Source organism: Barbus barbus, assembly GCF_936440315.1.
Source record: "Barbus barbus genome assembly, chromosome: 41".
In the NCBI taxonomy this organism is placed as follows: domain Eukaryota; kingdom Metazoa; phylum Chordata; class Actinopteri; order Cypriniformes; family Cyprinidae; genus Barbus; species Barbus barbus.
Genome location: NC_136719.1, coordinates 11736034 through 11758982, shown reverse-complemented (window position 1 = coordinate 11758982; position 22949 = coordinate 11736034). Strand labels below are relative to the sequence as shown.

Genomic DNA, 22949 nt, shown 5'->3' with positions numbered 1-22949 from the left:
GAAACAGGATCCTAAGGCCTGGGGAATTCAGCTAATTCCCACCTGCAGACATCACTGTTGCTGATAACCTTATTGCTCGTGACGTTACTCTTCACTTACTCCAGAATAAACTGAGCGTATTATTGCCAGAGCTCTTTTGAACTGGGCACGTCCTCGTATTTCCCATGTGGTGGTCGAGGAGGGTTGACTCACTGGGGCAGACTGCATTACACCATGGAAGCATGTGCCTTTGGCTGCAGGTTTATGGCAAACTTGGTTATGGGCCCATAGATTTGCAGGGGTGCATTTATGTGCCCAGAATTTGTTTTTGTTTTAATTAGTGTATATCGTACAACTTAATACTCTGCAAGGTTATTATAGAGCTTGGTATTAATTTCCCAAACTGATTTGATACAGATTCACAAGCTCTAGATTTGATACGCCCACTTTGCTTACATAGTCTTACAGTAAGAAGTGTAAGGCAGTATTGCATTAAAAGAACTGCCTGAGTTACTCATTTCTGGAATCAGACTACACTGACTCGTAAGGTTTTTGATTCACTAGAAAGAACTGGTTCTTCAGTCATTTGTGGTAAGAATCAAGACTAACACTAGTTATACTAGCACTCAGTGCGGCCAAGTCTGCGGTTTTCAAGCAGGGTTTTTTTTTTGTTTTTTTTAAGTCCCCGTTTAAACCGATCTCTCTATCTTGCCATTTTTAAGGAGGGAACCTCTGACCAAAAAAAAAAAAAAAAAAAAAAAAAAAACACTATTGGGCTAGTTTTGGCAACCCTGGACACACTGTATATTTTTGACTCACTAAAAGAACCAGCTCACTTTTGTCTCAAGAGCCAGACAAACATTTGCTCGACTGTGGTATAAAGCAATCTCTCAATCTTGCCATTTCAAAGGAGGGGACAGAGGGAAAAAATGTAGAAAAAAACACAACTGGGCTGTTTGTTTCACAGACCTGGCAACCCTGGTCAAATTGTATGGTTTTGATTCACTAAAAAGATCCAGCTCATAAGAGACATCTGTTTGTGAATCAAACTACAGTGGTCAAATTGTATATTGCGAGGCCAATTGATGAAAAAATATTTCTTGCTATAAAGATGCCATGTACCATGAAATAACAGAAAACAAATAATGGTCGTCGTTATTGGATTACATGCAATACGGACTCAAAACTCAGATTGACAATATAATAGCTTTTTCTGTTGTAATATAAACTAACATGAATTAAAAAAAATTAATTGTATTTTTATAAATTAATATAAATAGCAATAGGCTTTTTTTTTTTTTTACAGCATATTATTTAATGGTACCAAACGTCAACAAACTGACACTATTGTAAAGTTATTCAAATAAAATTCAGCCAATATTCATAAATAAATGTATATAAATTAAAACGGGGACTTAATAGGGTTGAACTTCACTTTTGCTTATTTATTTCAATCATCATATTTGTTAGATCGGGTAGTTTTTACTTAAATCTCTGTACAAGTAATAAACATCAAATCATAAACACTCTATTATAGGTTTCTTTCGGAAACATTAGCGCTCTAACAACCTAAGTAAACAGTGCTTATCATCATCATCATCATCATCATCATTATTAATAATGTCAAATCCTTACCACAATAAAGTACAGTGCATAGACTAAATCACTAATGGCTTCATATAAGGTGCAAAGACACAGACATTTTATGGCAGATTTAGGCCTTTAAGCCAAAAAACATATGATTGAGTTAAAACTTAATGGATCTCAATGGTCTTGAATATGTTATTGCAGTGGGCTTTACAATTCTGAATCATTTCTCATGGAAGTGTTCGTTCAGGGAGGTATAAATGTTTGTTTATCTAAGGTTATGTTATATAAGGCAATTCACTAAGTGTTTGTTTGGCAAAGCAACATTGTTCAATAAAATACCTGTTATTAGCCAGATACTTCAAAATGCAATGCATACAGAACCTCTAATTTAAAAGAAAAATATGATCTATGGTGCACATAAGGGAATATTGTGACATGTTATTCTAAGGCCTTCAATACTTGAGTAAGAAGTTGCATTTAAACACTCGTTACTCTAACACCACACAGACTAAAAGGATACAAAATGTCAACACGTTTGAGAAACATTTACTAGGTATGCTTGTCATGGTGCGTGTTACTGGTTCATCACGTTGTTCATTTTGAGGTCTTTGAAAGCAAATACCCCGTCACGGCAATGGTTACAGCAGCGACGGGCATCCACCTGATCCATTTTCCCTGCAAGAACAAACACACAGATGACATTATCTGCAGTACTGCATCACCTATCAGAACATGTTTACAATCAGGGATGCACATGAGCCGAGACGGGGACACAAAAGCCACAAGGACAGGACGTGGAGAAACTGAGGTCACGACACACAAGACTAGGACAGCAGAAGACGTACAGTGGAGGACAAAGAGAGCCAGGATGCCTCAGAGCTACGCTGGAAAACTACAACCTACTAAATGGAGTTGATTCGTTAGAGACACTTGTTAGTGTGCATCTTATAATACAAAGCGGACCTGTAGTAGGGAAACAGAAGCATTTTGCGGACGACCGGACAGTAATTGGTAGCTTAAGCCGAGAGAATTGTTTAGTGGTCATGCATAGCCCTGAGGATGATGGATGCTTAAGCAGAGGAATGAGACGGGACAGGAGCACTGTGTACCTTTCTACCACAATGGGCCCAAGCACCAATACAGCAAAGCCAGGACAAGGCCGATGGCTACGGCTAGGATGGGCTGCAATAAAGACAGCTAAAGGAGGGAAGGGAGGGATATTACTGAATGAGTGGCTTGTGTTTATGTGCGCTATTATTGGACTGGTGAATTTAACTGTCATCAAGATAAGGAAATCAAAAGGTGAAGTGTGTAATTATTTTATAGTTAAAACTCTTCCCCTTTTCCAGTTCAATGTGCAGAAACAACGCAGATGTTTGTTTAAATGTGACACGTCAACTTTTGGCTCAACTTCAGCTGTGAGTTTGCAATTGTTTGTAGTTTTTATTATGATGTTTGATTTTTTTAAATATTATTTTATACAAATATTAATAATTTAACTAGAATTAAAACATTACAGGAATCTCAGACTCTAACAAGAATCTTGTTTAAGTGACTTGCCTGATTAAATAACTTTTTTTAAAAATGAAATAAAAAATAAATAATTAAATAACCTAATACAGGACAAGCAGTTTGGAGAATGGATGCAAAATAAAATTACATTAAAAAAACTGTAAAAAATATTAAACTAAATATCAAACACTTTGTGATTTTCTTCCTTGTTTTTGTTTTGGTGACAGGAATATTCCACATGTATTTTATGTTGTCACATGGAATTGTGGGAAAAACCTGCTCTGAGATAAAAGTTAATGATCACAACACATGCTTGTTTTTTTTTCTCTTTATGTCAATTTTTGTAGAAGTATTTGGGGAAACCGGTTTGGAAACAGTGTGCAATTCAGTGTCGTTGTTAGCCACAGAAATTACACACTTCACCTTTAGGCTATACAAAATGTTTAAACAAACTGTAAGAAGTGCATTGTCAAACAAATGATGCTATGTTTTTCAGCGCTGATTTCAAGGACAAAAAACAATGCAATATGCGCTCTTTCCTCTTGAACTGTCCCTATTGTCAGTGCCCCTGTTATTGAACATCAGCATTACATGGATTGAACACTCACATGGTTTTCTTTGTCCTGCAGAAGTCTCAGGCGCTCTTGGTTCTGCTGCAGCTCCAGATTGAAGGAAAGTTTCTCCTCCTCTGCATTGTCATACTTCTCCCTGAGGCCTGACAGCTCTGCCTGGATCTCCTCATACTAAGAGCCAAAAAGAGAAAGAGAGAGTAGGAATCTTTCAGATGGAGCAATGAGCCTAGTCAATAACACACACACACACACACACACACTGTGTGTGTCCAGGGTCCAGGTCTTTTTTTAGGAGCAGAGCTCTTTTGTGACATGCCTGCTAATGAGTCTCAGCTCTATTTTCTTTCTCAACTACGATGGGAATAACCTCTTTCTGCAGTTCTTTGATCCTGCTATTGCTTTGCTCCAGCAGGCTGGTGGCTCTCTGGTGTTCCTCCTGCAGGACACTCAGCTGTTTCTCCAGGTCTGTCTGCGTCTTCTCCAGAGTCTTGACCGTGTTGCTCAGGCTTGTATTCTGTTTCTTGGAGCTGTGGGCAGGATGCAGGTTCAGATTCCAGAGAGATTACATCACAAGTCTGCAAAAAGAGCTTTTCTCCTAATAAAGGTGAAGTGTAGGGCTGGGTATTAAAACGTATTTCACGATACGATTAAATCCTGAATCGCAAATTTTTCATTTATTTTGATTTCATTCTTGATTTGGTTCAATCTGATATCAAAGGGAGAAAAAGACTTCTCTCAACTAAAGCTGTAAACTATACAGGGAGCCCTGTCAGTTTACTATAATATCAATCTATGACCTATCACACCACATTAAAGAGCATCAAAACAACATTTAACATTTTTGGTACAATTGACAAAGATTAAGAGCTGAACTTTGTTTCATATTAACAGTAACAAAGTACAAAGCTTACTGGGATTATTGGATGGGAGGCAGCTTAAACTAAAAGATTGATCAAAATGAGAATATACAGGGATAGTTCACCCCTAAATTAAAATTCTGTCATTAATTACTCACCCTCATGTCGTTCCAAACCCGTAAGACCTTCGTTCATCTTCAGTACACAAATTCAAATATTTTTGATAAAATCTGAGAGCTCTCTGACCCTGCATAGACAGCAATGGAACTACCATGTTCAAGGCCCAGAAAGGTTGTAAGGACATTGTTAAAATAGTCCATGTCACTTCAGTGCTTCAAATTTAATTTGATGAAGCTATGAGAATACTTTGTGCACAAAGAAAACAAAAACAACTTTATTCAACAATTTCTTCTCTCCTGCGCCAGACTTCGACGCGCGTAAACGACAGTACATGCCTGTGCATTACTTTGTGCACAAAAAGTATTCTCGCAGCTTCTTAAAATTACAGTTGAACCACTGATGTCACATGAATTATTTTAATGATGTCCTTACTATTTGTCCGGGCCTGGAACGTGGTAGTTGCTGTCTATGCAGGGTCAGAAAGCTCTCGAATTTCATCAAAAATATCTTAACTTGTGTTCCGAAGATGAACGAAGGTCTTACGGGTTTGGAATGATACGAGGGTGAGCAATTAATGACAATTTTCATTTTTGGGTCAACTATCCCTTTAAAATAGAGAAAACTATTGTCAGCCCAGCCATAGTGAAGTGTAATTTGTTCCATGTTTAAATATTTTCTCCTATCCCATTTTAATATCTAATGATAAGTACTAAGCCTATACAAATAATTAATCAAAGCACCAAAGTCATGGGGTTAAAGACTTTAAACATGCCACTATTTTCGTAGAGTCACACAAAAACCTGAGGGTGAGTAAATAAAGACAGAATTATAATTTTGGGTAAACTATCCCTTTAATTTCCCAAGAAGTTTAAACGTTGTGGCTCTACAAAAACTGGTGTCTTTGAACATGTCTAACATGGCAACACCGACTCAACTAATAGCATGTGTTTAGGGTGGGAATCTGTATACAGAACAGTTATAAAGCAGTTATCAATTACATATGGTGCTTTTAGTGGCATGGACATGACACACTTCACCTTCAAAGTAACTGTATATGAATAAACTGTACATGCGGTCATAGGACAGACCTGTCCAGCTCTTTCTCCAGCTGCTGCTGTTTCTTCAGTAGCTGTTCTTTCTCCGAGCGCAGGGTGCTGCTCTCACTCTGCAGGCTGATCTTCTCTTTCTGCTGTTTATCAGCCAGCTGCTCTCTCTCTGACCTCAGAGACGCACAGTCCCTCCTCAGACTCTCACAATCCTTCTGCAGCCGCTCCAGCTCGCTCGCTGCATCACACACACACACACACACACACACACAATTAAAAACATACCCAAAGAAATGCACACAAACGCACAGATATAGCACATGTGCGCACACACACACACACTGACTCACAACGCTACTCTGTTACATAACGGTGGAAGTGATGTGAGAAATGAGTCATCTTCTGAATATCTGTCGGATTACTGCAAGCACTGCTGTGACTGTTGTTGGATGAACCTAGGGCTTGATTTGTAACCTCCACAAACACATTATATCATTCATCAGGTTTCTGAGAAGGGAGGACATATTCCCCAAAGAGATTATGAATGTGCAGAAGACACAAAACAGCCTTAATTTAATTGGGGAAAAAAAAACAAAAAAATCAATAAAAAAAAAAAAACATTTTTGTCCGATGAGGTTATAGTAATTTAATTATTTATTTGTATTAATTTGTTTAATTAAAATCTTAATCCTGAAATTGTATTTATTTTTAAAGGGAACAGGTTAATTTTGTGATTTTGTATCCTGATTAAATGAATACTCTCAACATTGTACAATAATGTTTGCATTATTATTATTATTAGATGCACAGAAAATTGTGATGTTTTATGCCAAGTTGATGATGATTATATTTATTATTTTTAATAGCGGTATTGTTTTTAATTTGTAATGTATAGTTGTTGTTGTTGTTGTTTTTAAGCGCATTAATTAAGATTATGATTATTATTATCATTATCCAATCCAATATTCTTACTAATGTGAAATATAAATATAGATGAATTTGCATTTAGGTATTCACAATACACGCCTGAGAAATGTTGATGTCCTTACATGACTTTTACTATTTAAAGAAAGCAGTTTTAAACTGTAGGCTTAAAATGCTATAGGCCAATCATCTGCAATGACAGAGGTCTATGGGGTTGTGGGTACCTTGCTGTTTGGCAGCTCTGTCTCTCTGCTGGTTCTGCTGCTGGTGACTGGCCTGTACACTGTCAAGCTCACGCTCATACTTGTTCGCAGCCAACTGCCATTTCTCCAGCTCAGAATTTAGCGTTGCTAGGTTCCCTTTCAGTACGCTGACCTCATGATCTCGCTCGGCTGCAGCTTTCTCCATAGTGCGGCGCAACACCTGCACTTCCTCCTGAGCCGCGTGGGCTTCCTGTCGCAAGCTGAAGATTGAGCTGTCCTTCTGATCCCTGAGATTCTCCATATCATCCTGCAGCTTGTGGAGCTGAGCTGAATGCACATGTAGACACAAAGACCAATTGGTATAATACATTGTTTAGTAAATATAACTTAAGACATACACACGCTCCTTGACTTACTCTGTAAGACCTTTATCTGTTTTGCTGACTCCTCCGCCTGCTGCTTATTGGCTCTTTTCTCCTCCTCCAATAGACCTGCAATATACAGAACAGGTCATTAGGGGGACCTGTTGAGCATGACTGCCATTCCAAATAAATTTAAAATGTTGACAAGCTTATATAATATGCATAATAATTAATATTCAAAAGCAAACAAATAAATACTACATAATTGTGTAATATTTGTTCATTATGCAATATGTAATTAATTATTTAATACATTTTATAATTATTTAATATAATTGTTATAAACAAAGTAATTAATACATTTTATATAAATAAAAATATATACAATATAGTCAAGCAAAGATGAGCACTGATCTAGAATCAGTTTTTGTCTCAATAAAATGTATAAAACAAAATTCAAATTCATATTCAAATGCGAGTAATTTCTGTGCAGTTACGGCAACTGTATGCAAGTTGTTTTTTTAAACCTTGAAACACAAAGTTTCAAAATCATTCTGATAGTACACTTCTAATAAGGCGAATGGCATCTGTTTCTTTCCCAAGCTCCCCCATCAAAAGTCTGTTTTTGGAGTATGTAAGTTTGGTGATTGGGTATGAAATTCTGCAAAAAGGGTGGATTGTTTTACGGCAGCAATAAGAGCACTAATACAGCTATCCACTGTAATTCGACAGTGATATGTTTATAACAGTGAATTCCACTTTTCAAAGTTTGCAAAGATACACAGAACTACATAGAGCTGCTTTAAAGTCCCTCTTTTACCTTGGAGTTCAATACACTTGTGTTTGCCTGAGTTGGCCTGTTCATTGGCTTCCTGCAGTTCCTGGTTCAGCCGCTGGATGACCTTCTCAGACTCACTAGCCTCCACAGTGCTCCTGCTCAGCTCATCTGGAGAAATTATTACACATCCACCGCTGATGACTTCTAATGGGAACTATTACATGCATAATTAGACACTATTATGGTACTCTGCTGTCAAAGAATCACTCTTTCGTCAACCGTTAATGGGTGATCTGCGTCTTTATCTCTGTATCAGCATCAATGAGTTGCGTTTCAACTTTGCCGGATTGTTCTGCCCTCTGACGAAGTGCAAACCCTGTCTCCAAAGGTTAATTAAATCAGAATGAATTGCATGGTAATTTCCCTGGAGGTCAGAAAATGGGCCTATTCCATGAATTAATAACTTGACTCAGAATAGATCTATCCTAAAAACATAATGTCATCAGTAGAGTTTAAACTGGGATTTTCAAGAAGGATAGCTGGGGTTTTAATAAAGCTGCCACTTGATTAAAAGTTTTAAACATTCTAATGTTATACAGTGCCATTTCATAATGAATCGGAAAAGTTTTTAGACTGCTATAAAAAACATGAAGATTTTCAACTGATCCATTGCTCTGCAAAAGTTACAGTACATTTGCTGGCTGTAATTTAGATTGCCTAAACTTAGAAACAAACCTGCTCCTCTTCCTCTAAATATGGGTTGCTGAAAACCAGGCCATCTTATCAAATGCTCCAGAAAGATATGACCTCATCTACCAAACTCAAGGGTGCATACCATAAATGGCCATATCAAGGACATTTCATTGCAATCAGAGAGACGTAATTACAGAAAATTGAACTTCCCACGCCTCGCTTGCATGACTAAGCTAAAATACCGAAGCCTGTGCAGGCCAAACACAACTGCCAGAGCAAAGAGGACGGAGGCATTAACGTTTCATGAAGTATTGCGGTGGGTAATGTTTATTGATGCCATTCTGCATGAAGAACTCAATCTCTCAGCAGGATACAAGGACACATAGGAACACTCTGGCCTAATTTATATTGGAGTCTGTGGAGGAGGAAGATAGATATACAGACAGGAAGACAATTTCTGTCATGATTAAAGTTTTAGAACAGGCTGGAAAACTGCTCCAGCCAAAACCATTCCATTGCAGCTAATGAAAACAAAACTCTGCCATGCTTGATTAAATTGGCCATAATACAATTATTTTTATTAATTGCACTGAACTACTGAAGAGCACTGCAAAATATAGTTATAGCCATATAAAATGCATATTTCAATTCCTATCTCTATCTGTCCTTTTTCCCCCATTTTAAAAATAATAAAAATGCATTAGAAAAGCAATGTATGCTATATTTAAAAAATATATCACAGAGACTTCCGATCCAATTCTGCTCAAAAATAAAAATGCATACATATACATATACATATATATATATATATACATATATATATATATATATATATATATATATATATATATATATATATATACACAAGGTTTAATATCATATAAAGAAATGCTTAATGGGATTGTAAAGCACTATATTTTGATTTAAAACACTTCAGCAACTATAGAAACTCAAATGCAGTAATATGATTTTACCTTTGATAAGAGCCACTTTATTAATAGGATCTTTCAGCTTCTGTTCCTCCATTGTTTTCCTCACTGTAACAAAACATGGAAGCAATTATGTTAACGTTACTGTAAAATATTAACTTCACTATTCAAGCCAATTGCTATATCTAAAAATAGCTACTAAAGAAATTAATGACAAATTTCCAGGTGATGCCAATTATGACCCAGCTAGTCAATGAGGCGGAAAACAAAAATAATCAATCTTCCTAAATGGCAACAGATTTTTGAAGAAACAAACACAAGTCTTCGTCTTTTCCAGTTTTAAACGTCAAATCATAGCTCACATTCAAAGCATAACGTCATGCCAGTTATATAACACAGCTTAGCATCATTGTATCAATTAAGAAGACTACTCATCACCTTCACTTAAGCCTGAGGAGGACTATAAACAGATGCCGTTACCTGAAGACTCTGTCACTTCAGCCGGCGCAGAAACAGAGCTGCAGTATTCAAGCTTCTTTAACTATCGATTCGCTCCGGTGATGATGAGAAATGGACGAGTCCATTCTGAAGCGCGGGGGGCACCGACGCATCTAAATATCGTGTCTGAGGTTCACCTGACAAAACCAGACAGCAAAACGGTTGGGTGGAAAAGAATACGATATACAAGCGCTGCTGAAGTATATTGTACTCTGAGGGGTCGATTTCTTTGCGGAAATTATTTGCATGCGTCGTCATGTGACGCCCCCTGGAGGTGGTGTTCTGGAGGTCTCGCTCACATGGGCATACAAGCGTCCTGAGTCTCTAAAAGAGGCTGCAGCTGCATGGTAGAATACACTCAGGCCCATTGTTTCACTCGTTAGGGCGTCTCTTATGTAAAAACGGTTAACAATAGTGGTTATTCGTGCATGTATCAGTGCCAAATGCCAACCAAAGCACTGTGATTTTATAAATAATAATATTAAATTAGTGGCGTGTCAAGATGTAAATCACGTGACACGCCGATCATTTGAAGGTGAACATAAAAGTAAACATGCAAAATACACCCCTAATTCTTAACAACTACATGCATTTATTTATGGTCACATATTTATTTAATAGTTTAGAGAGTATGAAGATGTAAAGACTGATTTTGAGTGCTTTTGGAGAAGTAAGAAATTATTTTACATGAATCTGTTGAGCATTTATCAGCTATGTTTGGGTGCTTTGCTTCCATTTTCTCAGAAAATTGTAGTTGATTTGCTATCAACTGATATGGGTCAACACCATCAAATTTAAAAAATGTGTGACCTTATAAATATTGACAAATCTGGCATTTAAGGCTACAGGATGGTTTCAAACTATTGAACTGTCAGATAGATAGATAGTCTTAACTACATATAATGTAACATTAGACATAAGCATTGAATTTCCAGTGCCATTCCATTAAATCTCTGTATGAAATAATTATGTTTCCTTCTTCAGGCTGATTTATGATGGCTACTTTTTCTAAATTTGACCAACCAAGGCAACGGATGTGGCACTAAGAGAGTTTGTTGTGCTCAGAGGAAGACTGAAAGGTTTTGTATGGATCTTTCCTTTGTTGTCATGGCGACAGAGCAAACCTGTCTCATTCATAGTTCTTGCCCACGTAAGTGCTGACTGCACAAGATGGACTGAGAAAAATCAGACCCGATCACCAGCGGAGAATATCACTCGGCTTGAAGTGACCTTGTCCAGTGCCATCACTATAATCTTGAATCCTTGAAAGGGATGAGTCATGGTCATAAATCCCTGCGATATAAGCATCCAGAAGCTTTAATGACAACAAAATGAAGCCGAGTTTGTCTTAAGATTTGGATCTAAAAATGAGCCTCAAGTGCTTGAATAATTCAGTGTTTTGCAGTCTAGATTAAGAAGATCAGACTATTTATCTGTCACTTCCATTTTCTTTTATCCTCTCTAATACTTAATATTTTTATATTCACTATTAAATATATATATATTTTAAAACATTAAAACAATATTTGATTATTTAAAAAGGTTAACAAAAAATAAATTAGTTGAAATTTTAAGATTTTTACATTGAATCAACATAATGTCTTCAATGACATACAAAGGAACTATCTTCCTTTTTAATTATTATAATCATAATTATTATTATTTTATATATTTTGATCATAAGGCCTCTTCAAAAAAATAATTCTATCATCATTAATAGGAATCTAAAAATGCAGACGAAAGTGAAGTGTTGGGGTTTATTTTTGTGATAATAACCAGCTGATTGTACATGATCCCGATTATTACACTGCTACTGCCAAAAGAAAATAAATAAGTGGACATGATGAAATATTGATTTGAGAATTATTTTATAATTTAACCTTTATATTATCTTAATGCTTATGCTAACAAAAATAGTCCAATACAATGTACAAAATTATCAGCCTAGCAACAAGACAAACACTGCAACAACAGTAATATTAATACTGATGAGGATATTTTCAGTACAGTTCATAACTGAATAGTTGTGTTTGTATGTAAGTGTTTGCTGAGTGATACGAGAAATATAAAAGTAGCCATGGATGATGGATTAACCAATCAGAATCAAGTATAGCAGAGTGCCATGGAATAAAAGTAAATAATTAAGGGGAAAAAACAATTAGTAAGCAAGTGGTATATGTATCACAAAGCCAGACTAAAGCCAGCTGTGAGGCCGTTAAGACCCTGCAGGAAAACACACGCAGTGCTGTGAGAGTCAGCGACGCAGGAAGTAGTGCATGTGTGAGTAAAGTTTGTTTCGAAGGCAGACAGGTAAACTGTGCCGGTAAGAGGGCAGCGCCGTAGGCTCCTGCTGAGAAGTGTGAGAGGAGAGCAGATGGCAGAAAGGGCAGGAAAAATTCAGACAGAAGGGGGTTGCTGCTTTTTCACCACAAAAAACAGGGCCGTAGCAGACAGCCAGCATGAGGTGGGCTAGAAAGACAGCGGTGATCCCTACAGCAGCAGGCTGTGTGGCCACTACCACTGTTTACCATAATAGAGAACAATACAGAAAAGGCATGCAACGTTTCTCTACCATTGAAGATATAAAAATATGACGCACTGTTTTGATCTGATCATTGTTTATTGTTCAGACTGAATTGAATGATGTTCAGGAAACTTCTTGTGCACTTCAGTGTGTACGACCGTCATTCAAATGAACGCATTACACATTACTACCTCCAGTATCAGACGTGCCATGGTAGAGGTTTATCTCTAGTCATTGTCATGCTGCAGGTTATTGTGATAATGAGTTACTGATGTTATAATTGTAGATATAGAGGTATACCGATTATGATACTGAGGGTATTAAACTCTTACATGAATAATTGTACAGCATTCTTTCAGCATTACCTCACTATAGTTATACTGTCTGTACTATAAATTCTCAAGGGGTGCTAAATTCATCTATTAGTCCTAATATATTCCACCTGAAAAGGGACTGCATATAGATCTAGCAATTATGAGATCATATAAAAAAAATTTTGTGCAATATATCAGTTTCCGAAGCTTAAAAAAGTATTTTTCTTGCTACACGCTTTATGCACTTAATATTTATAGATTTGAAGGTGCTTAATACTGGAAGTATGTTAATTACTAAAACAGCAGTTGAATCTAGATCTATATGAATATCTAGCTGATTGTTTAAAGCCAATGAGTATATTTATGGAGTTCCTGAATCTACGTTGTATAGTCCTGGAATACATAAATAGTATTAAGCACTGTACATTTATGGTTTGTTTTGTATGTTTCGTATTCACATTATTACTGTCAATTACCCATCGAGGCTGACAAACAGTTTTGCATCACTTTGGCAGTCATAAAACAGTTCTTGTAATTGGCAGATCAGTCTACGGACTCCATTTCTGATGCATGAGATGGTGATTTATGAAGTACTGTAAATAAAAAACCCAGAAGACTTCCATATCAAACCACAGTCATTTCTGTTTCACAGTCTTTTCTCTTCTGCCATTCCCACATTGTCAATTTGTATATTTCTAACCACAGTACTTGTATCCAGTCAGAGAAGTGCTTTGAAAAGTCAGCCAGAATGGTGGTCTATTAAAAGGCAATCTTCACATTTTTTGTCCCCATTTCATAGGCTTCCCAGTCCTGGTCCTGGAAAGCCGTGATCTGTCCAGGTTTTGGCTCCAGCCTGGGTTTTAACACCTGATTGATCAGGTAATCTCATCCTTTGACTGTAAGAAGTTAGGCTAAGACAGTGATAAGAGGAGGATTTAGTGCCAGGCAGGAGGAAGACCAAGAGGACAACGCAGCCATCCAGAATCAGAACTAGCAATCCTTTCCACGCTGGTCTTTTGCTGGTTTTACAGCACCGTTGTCACTCCTCACACGCTATTCTTGTCTGGGAGCTCGGCCTCAGGGGTGCGGGGAAAGTAGACGGTGGTCTTGTGCTCTTCGTAACGGTCAATGTGCTTGAGGTGGACAACCATGTGCAGGGCGTAGGCCAACACCAGCAGCAGAATCAGAGAGGTGATCAGGCCCATCAAGATGGCTGGAGTGAAGAAGGTTGCACAGTCGCTTGCTGAAGCAAACTTGTTGGACTGGACATTAAAGGCCTGGATCTGGGGGGGGGGGGGGGGGGGGGGGGGGAGTTGGAGTGAGTATAAAATAAATGTTTATTGTCTGAGAGAGTTAAAAATAGCAAATACATTTCTTTAAATTAATTGCTGTTGCCAGTAAAGCATGGCACTGATGGAACTGATAAAGTATGCAAGTCAATGTAAGTCACTTTAGATAAAAGCATCTGCCAAATGCATAATGCGTTTCAGGATAAATAACCAGCCGGCAAATATTCATGACAATTACACTTAATAAATTGAGAGAAGAAGAAATCGTGATCATGATTAAAACACATTAAAATACGAGTTATGTGCAGCCCTATCTGAACTGACTTGATCTGAATACTGACACTATTGTTTTTAGAGCTGCTTTACATCAGTATCTAAAATGTTTCCATAATTCTGCTGTTTTCCAGATTTGTTTTCCCTGCTTTGACATTCTGTACCGTATAAAGTGCTATAATAGAAATCAGTGTTGGGGGTAACGCATTACAATTAATAATAATATAACTTTTTTTCAAGTAACTAGTAAAGTAACACATTACTTTTTAATTTACAAGAAAATATCCGAGTTACTTTTTTCCCATTTATTGACTGACAGTGCGCTGTGTGAACATGCTGTTACTGTAGTTCTAGACTAAATGTGAATGAGCATTAATTCATCCCACTCGCAAAAAAACAGATTTAGTATTCATCAAAATGAACGAAAACAGTGAAATGCAAACTCAGAATATGACCCAACCTGCAAGAATTATGTTAAACAACACAAATGTATCTAATCCCATTTTATTAACCAATGTCTTTGCTGCTGACCTTTGATGATCCAGTTCAACCTTACTAATAAACAAACAATGACTTCAAAATTGTGCTTCATTGTTTTTTATTGCTGAAGAGTGTTGAACCCTCTTCTCCTGCGTTCTACTTTACAGACGTGAATTTACTTTTCCTTCAGCCTGAGGTTTATTCATTACACTTTTTGGTGTGAAAGGGCTTTTACGTTTGCTATGATTAGAACTTCTTGTATTAAAAACAATCAAGCCCTGCTCATATTTAAAAAGTAACGCAAAAGTAACGTACCGCATTACTTTCCATAAAAAGTAGCTAAGTATCGTAATTAGTTACTTTTTTAGGGAGTAACGCAATAATGTAATGCATTACTTTTAAAAGTAACTTTCCCCAACACTGATAGAAATAGGGTGACTTGACTTGAAAATAAACAAATGTAAATTTTATTGGGTACCTGAACATGAACTAGCCCCGTGTTTATGTATAAGAAATGTCTTGAAAGATATATTTATTTTTTAATATAGTTTATAAAATATAATTGTGAAATATAGTTAATAATATATAATTTCTGTAAAAAAAATTAAAATAATAATAATAATTCCATGTTGTTCAATTTTTGGGTTCCTGGGTTTTGATTCCAGTGATGGTTTTTCATGGAACCATAGATGCAAATACAGAACTTAATTTTTTTTTTTTTTTAGCATTTACTATAAATAAAGTAACTTTCAAATATGTCAGTAAAAACTCTCAGCAATACTGAACTTTAGTAAACTTCTGATAACTCTCAAGCTCATTTTGTGGCAGCTACCTGAAAATCTGTGAAAGTGATGTGCCAGTTTGCCGAGCTGTCAGTGTGGGAGCTGGCCACCAGTAGGGTGTCATATTTCTGTAAGCTGCTGACATGCTGGCAGTGGTAAGAATAGGTGGCAGGGGCATAGACCTCCGTAGCATTGAACGTGGCCTCATGACTCCAGTTGTAGTGGATGTGAACGCTGTCCAGAGTGAACCAGTTCTGGCCTACTGATTCATAATATGTGTTGGACATCTGAAGCCTTCAGAAAACAGACAAGAGGAAGTAATTAACAAATGAATGTAATTATCAGCCAGTGAGGTTTTGCGCAAATAAAGGAGAAGAAAAAGAGTGTTTACCTGATGACAAGTCCCCTGATGTCTTCCACATCACCCAAACGCAAAGATAGCCTATAAAAAAATGTAAGACTGTCATCAGTACAACTACAAAACAAAACTGTATCTGAGAATAAATACATACATATGCCACCAAATTCAAAAATCTATTTAGATTTTTTTTTTTACAATTTTTGAAAGAACTTTCTTATGCTCACTAAGGGTGCATTTATTTAATCAACAGTAAAACAGTACTAGCATGAATATTATTACAAAAAATATATATTTTAATTATTAAAATGTCCTTTTAACATCAAAAACAGTCATACTAACATTTTGTCAGGATTGAATAAAAAGTTAAAGAACAGCATTTATTTGAAATGTAGTATTTTGTAACATTATAAATGTCTTTATTGTCAATTTAATGCATCCTTGCATAATAAAAGTATTAATTTCTTTAAAAAATATGGAACTGAGCGTTCAAATACTTTTTTATTTTAAACAATATAGCTACTATTTTATTATTTATGATTTTTTAGAAATAAAAATGAAATTATTTTGTGAAATTTTCTATTAAATAAATGCCACTTGGTTCAATATTTTATTAAATACCTTGTTATATAACAGAAATATATTTTAATATATAACATGTCTAATTGTCCAAATAAATTTGAGGCCACTGTCTAAAATACAAAATCTACAAATATATATTCACTAACTTAAAACTAATATTCTATATTATATTCTATAAATAATACTATATTTAACCAAAAACTTGCTTTTTTAGTTTTAAGCACCAGACAACTGCAATATATGATACTCAATCTATGGCAAGAAGAATTTTTACATACGTGGCCCTCTCCTTTGTACAAACAGAGCCTTTGGTGTCTACTTGTGCATTGGGTCCAAATACCCTCTCTGTGAGGTCCAGGAAAGTGTTGTTTCTGTATCGAATAGCCAGTCTCTTCGCTTTGAAAAGGATGCATATCTTGCCGTTGTAAGCTACAGTCAGTGGGGAGTAGGGTCCCGAGCTGGTAGACTGTAGTAACTTCCGCTTGGTTCTGGGCTGGGCATGCAGATTCCATCCAAAAGGCTGTTTGAAAATGAAAACAGGAAAACTGAGCAACGATGTATGGAACAAGTGCATTATTGATGGGTTTTACAGAAGAAAACACTCAGGGTTCAGACAGCAGATATGACAGACATTCCCTGGTCCACAAATGCTTTTTTCCTCATGAGACATTATTTTTAAAACCATCACTGTGTCGTGAGTCTTGTAGGATGCTGGGTGAATTAAGACAGAGATGTTGCTTATGGAAGCCAAGGTCACATTGACTATCAGGGAAAATGCAATACCTGCAGTATTCTTCTGAGTGGATTTTCAGCTGCGGGCGAATAACTCTCCTCGTGTGAGGCACTTGGACTCTCAACATGTTCTCCATCTGCATCACAAAATGTTAAAATAAGACAATGGGGAGATGGCTTGGTGAGTTCTTTCAGCACAGTAAATCGCTGTTGTACCTTTAAGCACGCAAAGTGAATATACTAGAAAAAATAGCTTTCATTTCTGTGGTATGAAAGTGAAATTCAATAAGACAAATAAAAATCTAAGAGATAAAACTAATATAATGTTACAATCAGCACAACATGCGATGTAACCACAATAGTATATTGTTTTATTCAATCTAAGAATTACATAATATTCCATTTGCTTAGCTTTTAAATAAAACCTAATTTTTAATCTACCATGATACAACAGTTAGTATCAGTTTGATTGGTGGTGGGGATTTTTCAGTGACTCTTTCTGCAAGTTAAATCATTATGCCAGTAGGTGGCGATATAAATGATTCATTTAGTCATTTTCAGGCAACTGATTCATTATAAAATATCGTTTTTTTTTTTTTAGAGCGAGTCATTGAATTGTTCACTCAACCGATTTGTTCAAAACACATTTAGGAACAAACTCCGCTGCTGTGTGTTTTGGAGACATGGAATGCTTGATTTTGCTGTGGCTTCATTTCAAACCATTTTCGTTGGTGGAGCAAAAATTGTTCACTTAAAATATAGTGTCTAAACGGTATGTTTATTGAAAAAGTCTTGTTTATTGAAATGTAGCACAAAACTGCTTCATTCAACCTGGCGTCTCACACAATGCTTAACGTATCGCAAATAAATTGATAAACACAAGAATGCACAAAGTTAACAAAAATGAGCCAGCAGAAAATTATATTACCATATTTAAAGAAGCTGGAAAGTTGAACAAATAATGCAAGCAACCCAAAAAGCATTAAAGTAATAGATACTGACCTGTTCTAATTCTCACAGCTTGATATGGTGGGACCTCCGAGCTGTAATAGAAAAACAAAGCAAAACAAAAAGGGGGTTGATCTCTTTGTGTCAGGCTGTGGCCTACTTATGAACGTCTAAGACAGACTTCCCATAGATCTACTCAGCTTGATGCAGCAGTGATGCATGACCACAAGTCTGACATCTTCAGTCCAGATTAGCGTCTCAGGAGAAGACGAGACATTTAGTCGAATATCATGATTCTCACGTGCTTAGCGCCTTATGTCCATCAACAAAGCGTGGGCCAAAAAAGACTTAATGGCACCTTGTGTATACATACGCACATGTATATTTATCTCATGCCACCTCGTCCCTCGCGCTTGAATTTGCTGGATTATCCTTAGATGAACCGTTTATATGTCTAATCACAGAGATAATGAGCTTGGCGGACGATCTCCTAATACCTTATTAAGAATCTGCCGGCCTATCTGGAAGAAGGTTTCCTGCTGTGAATGTGTTGACATCCAGAACTGGGTCTAGATTAAAGCCTATTCACCTGCAGTAAAGTCAGTAGGGTGTGTGAGTGCGAATGAGAGCATCAGATGACCCTGGTTTACTCTCTTTAGGTTCATCTCTTACGTACCACAACAGTTTGGCCACCCCTCCTGCTTCTACTACACTGGAATTAATGCTTAGAGCTTTGTGATCATGTAAGAGATTAAAAAACAGCAAAACATCAGACTTGTGGGGAAAATAAACAGATTACCTCATGGAGCATTTAAGTTCATTCAGTTCCTAAGTGTGATATGAGCACTGAATCAACAACGACGTAGCATATTGAGTCGTAAAACCGCTATAATCCAATCATGGTGACAATATGGCGCAAATGCATGTGTGAAAATCTAAAAAATGAGCTTTAGAACTATATTTGTACAGTTTTTCTTCTCTTAGTAGCTCTAGAACTACAGTTGTACTATTGTTTCTTCTTTCTGCATAGTTCTGCTAAAAAATAAGGACCAAAAACAATGTAAGCACCCAAATGACATATAAAAATGACATATCAAGAACTTTAGAACTACATTTGTACAGTTTCTTCTTCTGTCTGGGTAGTTCTGCTAAAAATTCTAAATTAAAAACACTGTAAGCACAGCAAATCTGGTCTTCAGAGCCCTGCTGAGGAGTGTGTGTGCACGAGGAGTGACTCTCCCCTTTGTTCTAATGCCAGTTTACCGAGGTCAGCAGCTGAGGACTGCGCTGCTGTCATTGGTTATGGCTGGACACAGTAGCCTAAGTGCTGAATTGAGCATTTATGTAAAGAAAAGCAGCGCTCACACTATGTCTTCACCTCACTGCCACTGTCAGAGCTGAATATCATCTTTTGCATATATAGATTATAGGTTTAGCATACAGATTAGCACAGTACACGAGCACACACTAGCACAGTACTCTACAAACACAACAATGTTTTAAAACAGATTTGTCTGTTTGATGGTAATAAGATCATAGCCTTTGGTTTAATTCCGCTGGCTGCCATTTGTGTCTGTTTTGGTCTGCCGTATACATTGACCCTGAGAAACTTGAGGAGGGTTGTAAACCACTCAACACTTTTTACCCCTAAAACACATTTCTGGACTAACAAGATCCCCAGTGTTTCAACAGCCTGCAATGCTGTTCTTATCCCTATAAATCCTAAGCTTTAGATCTATCTAGGGAGAGATGGGCTATGTTTACCATAGCTGCAGTTTATACAGAACTAAAGGAAGACATCTTGATCTCTATCATATAATATATTCACATATATTCACATATAAAGGCATGGATAACTGAGAAATTCTAGCAAGTAACAGACAGCAGAAAAATAACCACTTACTTCTAAATATAGCTTTGTTTCTTTGATCAAATTAAACTCAACTTAAAAATAATTTGCTTTCAACAGTAACAATACTCATACAAAAAAGAAGTTAATAACATATTGTTAATATATTATTTTAAAATTATAATTACAAATATTTAAATAATAAATAAAGTAATATTTGAAATAATTAATTTTAAATAATATTTGTAATTAAGTTTGCCGATGTTTATCTAAAACTTACCATATAGAGTAGACATTTTTCAAACCTTATTTAAAATTTACAGAATGTAGCTAATAGATTAATAGCACAAAAATAGCTTTAAAATAATTTGCGAAATCTCACATTTGTATTTTTTGTGAAACCTAAACATTTATTAATGTAATAACTATTCTAGTATTATATATGAATGGCTGATTTTTATTATTCCTGCTTGTTCACATACAGTAATATCAGATGTTACCTCTGATTTTGTAAATAAATCTAAATTCAAATAAATATTTATGCTACTCCAGCTCTGATATGAGTAAAGGAATTCAGCAACTGTAAAAGAGAACAATAAACTGTTTGTACGCAGTGATGCTCATATAGCCAGAGCCGTCACGATCTCACTTCTTTCTTCTGTTTCTTGGAGTAGCATCTGTAAAATGACTCCTACAGACACTGGATGGGGTCTGCCTGCTGTCACATTGTCATAGCCATGTTTGCATGTCTTGTAGTTACAGCGAAGAAAACTGCAGCAGAACCACAACATGCTCTGAATCTAGAGCCCACACACGTCAAATTAATTCCTGAGTTCCATGAATGCTCTTTCAACATTTTCCTAATAAAGTGCATTTTCTTGGCGTCTCTTGCCCACTGTAAAAGACTAAGACAGTGCATCAGCTGCACAGCATCACTGCCCCATTCCCCCTCCCCACACTAGAGCTGAAAGCGCAGCTCTTACCTCCTGTCCAGGATCGCAGGCACTTGATCGAAGGGCAAAGACAGAGAGATAAACACACACAGTAACAGAGAAAAAAACAGGAAAAGCTTGTGTTTAGCCATTGAGACAATGTGACGTGACTGCCAGAGATGAGGTCTGCTTCATAATCTGCTCTGAACGCACATCCCTAAACCTGGGCTCTCTGATTGGCGGCCCGAGCAGCCAATCAGTGGGCAGGGGGAGATAATCGTGCGTCATTCGCCTCACAGCCTTCATTCTTGCAGCCTTTCTCTCCCCCCACACCCTCACACACGCTCTTCTACCCCTCCCCTATTGTTTTTTCTCTCTCTTCTGCACCCTCTCTCTCATACAAACATACAGTAGCTGCCGACTGACCTCAAGCAAAGGGTTTATGCGTTTCAACTCCCGTCCCAGGAGCCTAGTTTCATAAGCACTACATATCTGGCATGGCCAGAAATGAGTGAAAAGTGTGAATTTGTGTTGAAGCACAATTACAGGCTGTGACAACTGTCCTAGATTTACACTGAGAGCCTTTATAACCAAAATGAATCAATAGAAACCTACTAAACTGTTCAATCTCCATCTTTTGTTTCTAAACCATTTTCTCACTTTCATATAGTTTAAGTGCTAAAATAAATAGAACTAAATAAACAAAAGCTAAAAATGAAAACTTAATGAAAAAACTATATAGATATTAAAAAAAAAAATAAGAATTAAAAACAAAACAAAATTACAAAAACTACAATGAACTATAATTAAAATTAAAATGTAATAAAATCTCATTTTAAATATACTATAATAGTATTTCAACGATACCAAAATTGCATAACAATTTTAAAGGTATAATACACCCAAAAATGATTATTTGTACTCACCCTTCATGTCATTCCAAACCTGTATGGTTTTATGTTTCTCTGTGAAACACAAAGAAGATATTTTTAATTGTTTCAGATGTTTTTGCCCATATTGCAGTCATTGGGGTTCAAAACAACCTGGACCTCATTTTGCTTTTGTGGTATGGCATGCTTTAAAAAAAGCAAGAAAAGATTTGTGCATTTTAATATACAACAACTTCTACGTTTATGGGCAACATTGTATTATCTAAATTTATACACTGTCTAAATACCAGCAGACTGGTTTTAGTGAGCCAAGTGGGTCATTTGCTCCTTGTCTTGAATGTGCTAACAGTGTGGTTGATGAGCAGAGTGACAACTGTCAGTCATCTTCATTGGGTAAGACAGACCTATTTTAATGTCGCCTTCACAATGGCCTTAATACAGTGAAATGCAATGTAGACGTATGTTCACAGTGTGTGGTGCTGCTTTCACTCAATATGGTAGAAGTAAAATCATGAAATAATAGCTTCTTTTGTCAAACTGACCAATATTGCAGAAAATGCAGAATGTATTTTTATTCATTTATTATAAACTACAAAGGATAAACTACTAACCTTTGAGGGGCCGTACAAAACTATGTTGAGGTCAGAATGTCGTTTGTATAAATGTTTTTGCAAACTGACACCTCTGATTTGGAACCACCCAGATAGTCTTGTCCTCTCAGACTGGCTTTGTTATGATTTTGCTTACATGAGGAGTCATTTTCAGGGGAAGGACGTTTACTGGACCACTGTAGCTGCAAATGAATCACACCCAGACAGACAAAGTAGGATCTCTCTGAAGGTAATTAAACTACGGGGTATCTAGCAGTACTACATAAATCACACCATGTGCATTGGATTGTGAACGCCCTGTTGTAATGATGTTGGGGAAATG

The 22949-nt window shown here is 36.6% G+C and overlaps 2 protein-coding genes across 5 annotated transcripts; both read right to left on the bottom strand.

Annotated features, from left to right (window-relative positions):
* Nucleotides 1-1281: 1281 nt before the first annotated feature.
* Nucleotides 1282-10319, bottom strand: LOC306860610 (sarcolemmal membrane-associated protein-like). Of its 4 annotated transcripts, none has more exons than XM_079402388.1 (10): nucleotides 10046-10319; nucleotides 9611-9673; nucleotides 7986-8111; nucleotides 7220-7294; nucleotides 6825-7130; nucleotides 5719-5914; nucleotides 4021-4180; nucleotides 3690-3824; nucleotides 2679-2766; nucleotides 1282-2244 (listed from the first exon to the last, which is right to left on the bottom strand). In XM_079402388.1, exons 2-9 carry the CDS (start codon nucleotides 9660-9662, stop codon nucleotides 2683-2685), a joined length of 1134 nt encoding a protein of 377 aa, XP_079258514.1. In that variant the 5' UTR covers nucleotides 9663-9673; nucleotides 10046-10319; the 3' UTR covers nucleotides 1282-2244; nucleotides 2679-2682. The 4 variants fall into 4 exon arrangements, with proteins under 4 accessions (XP_079258514.1, XP_079258515.1, XP_079258516.1 ...); XM_079402389.1 differs by having other exon boundaries at nucleotides 10004-10066; XM_079402390.1 differs by lacking the exon at nucleotides 2679-2766 and having other exon boundaries at nucleotides 10046-10313.
* A 1489-nt stretch (nucleotides 10320-11808) lies between these two features.
* On the bottom strand, nucleotides 11809-21345 carry LOC306860613 (V-type proton ATPase subunit S1-like). The gene is made up of 7 exons (XM_079402394.1): nucleotides 21178-21345; nucleotides 18400-18440; nucleotides 17449-17534; nucleotides 16944-17185; nucleotides 16117-16167; nucleotides 15776-16019; nucleotides 11809-14184 (listed from the first exon to the last, which is right to left on the bottom strand). The coding sequence occupies exons 1-7, from the start codon at nucleotides 21276-21278 to the stop codon at nucleotides 13948-13950; spliced, it is 1002 nt and encodes a 333-aa protein (XP_079258520.1). The 5' UTR covers nucleotides 21279-21345; the 3' UTR covers nucleotides 11809-13947.
* Nucleotides 21346-22949: the final 1604 nt, after the last annotated feature.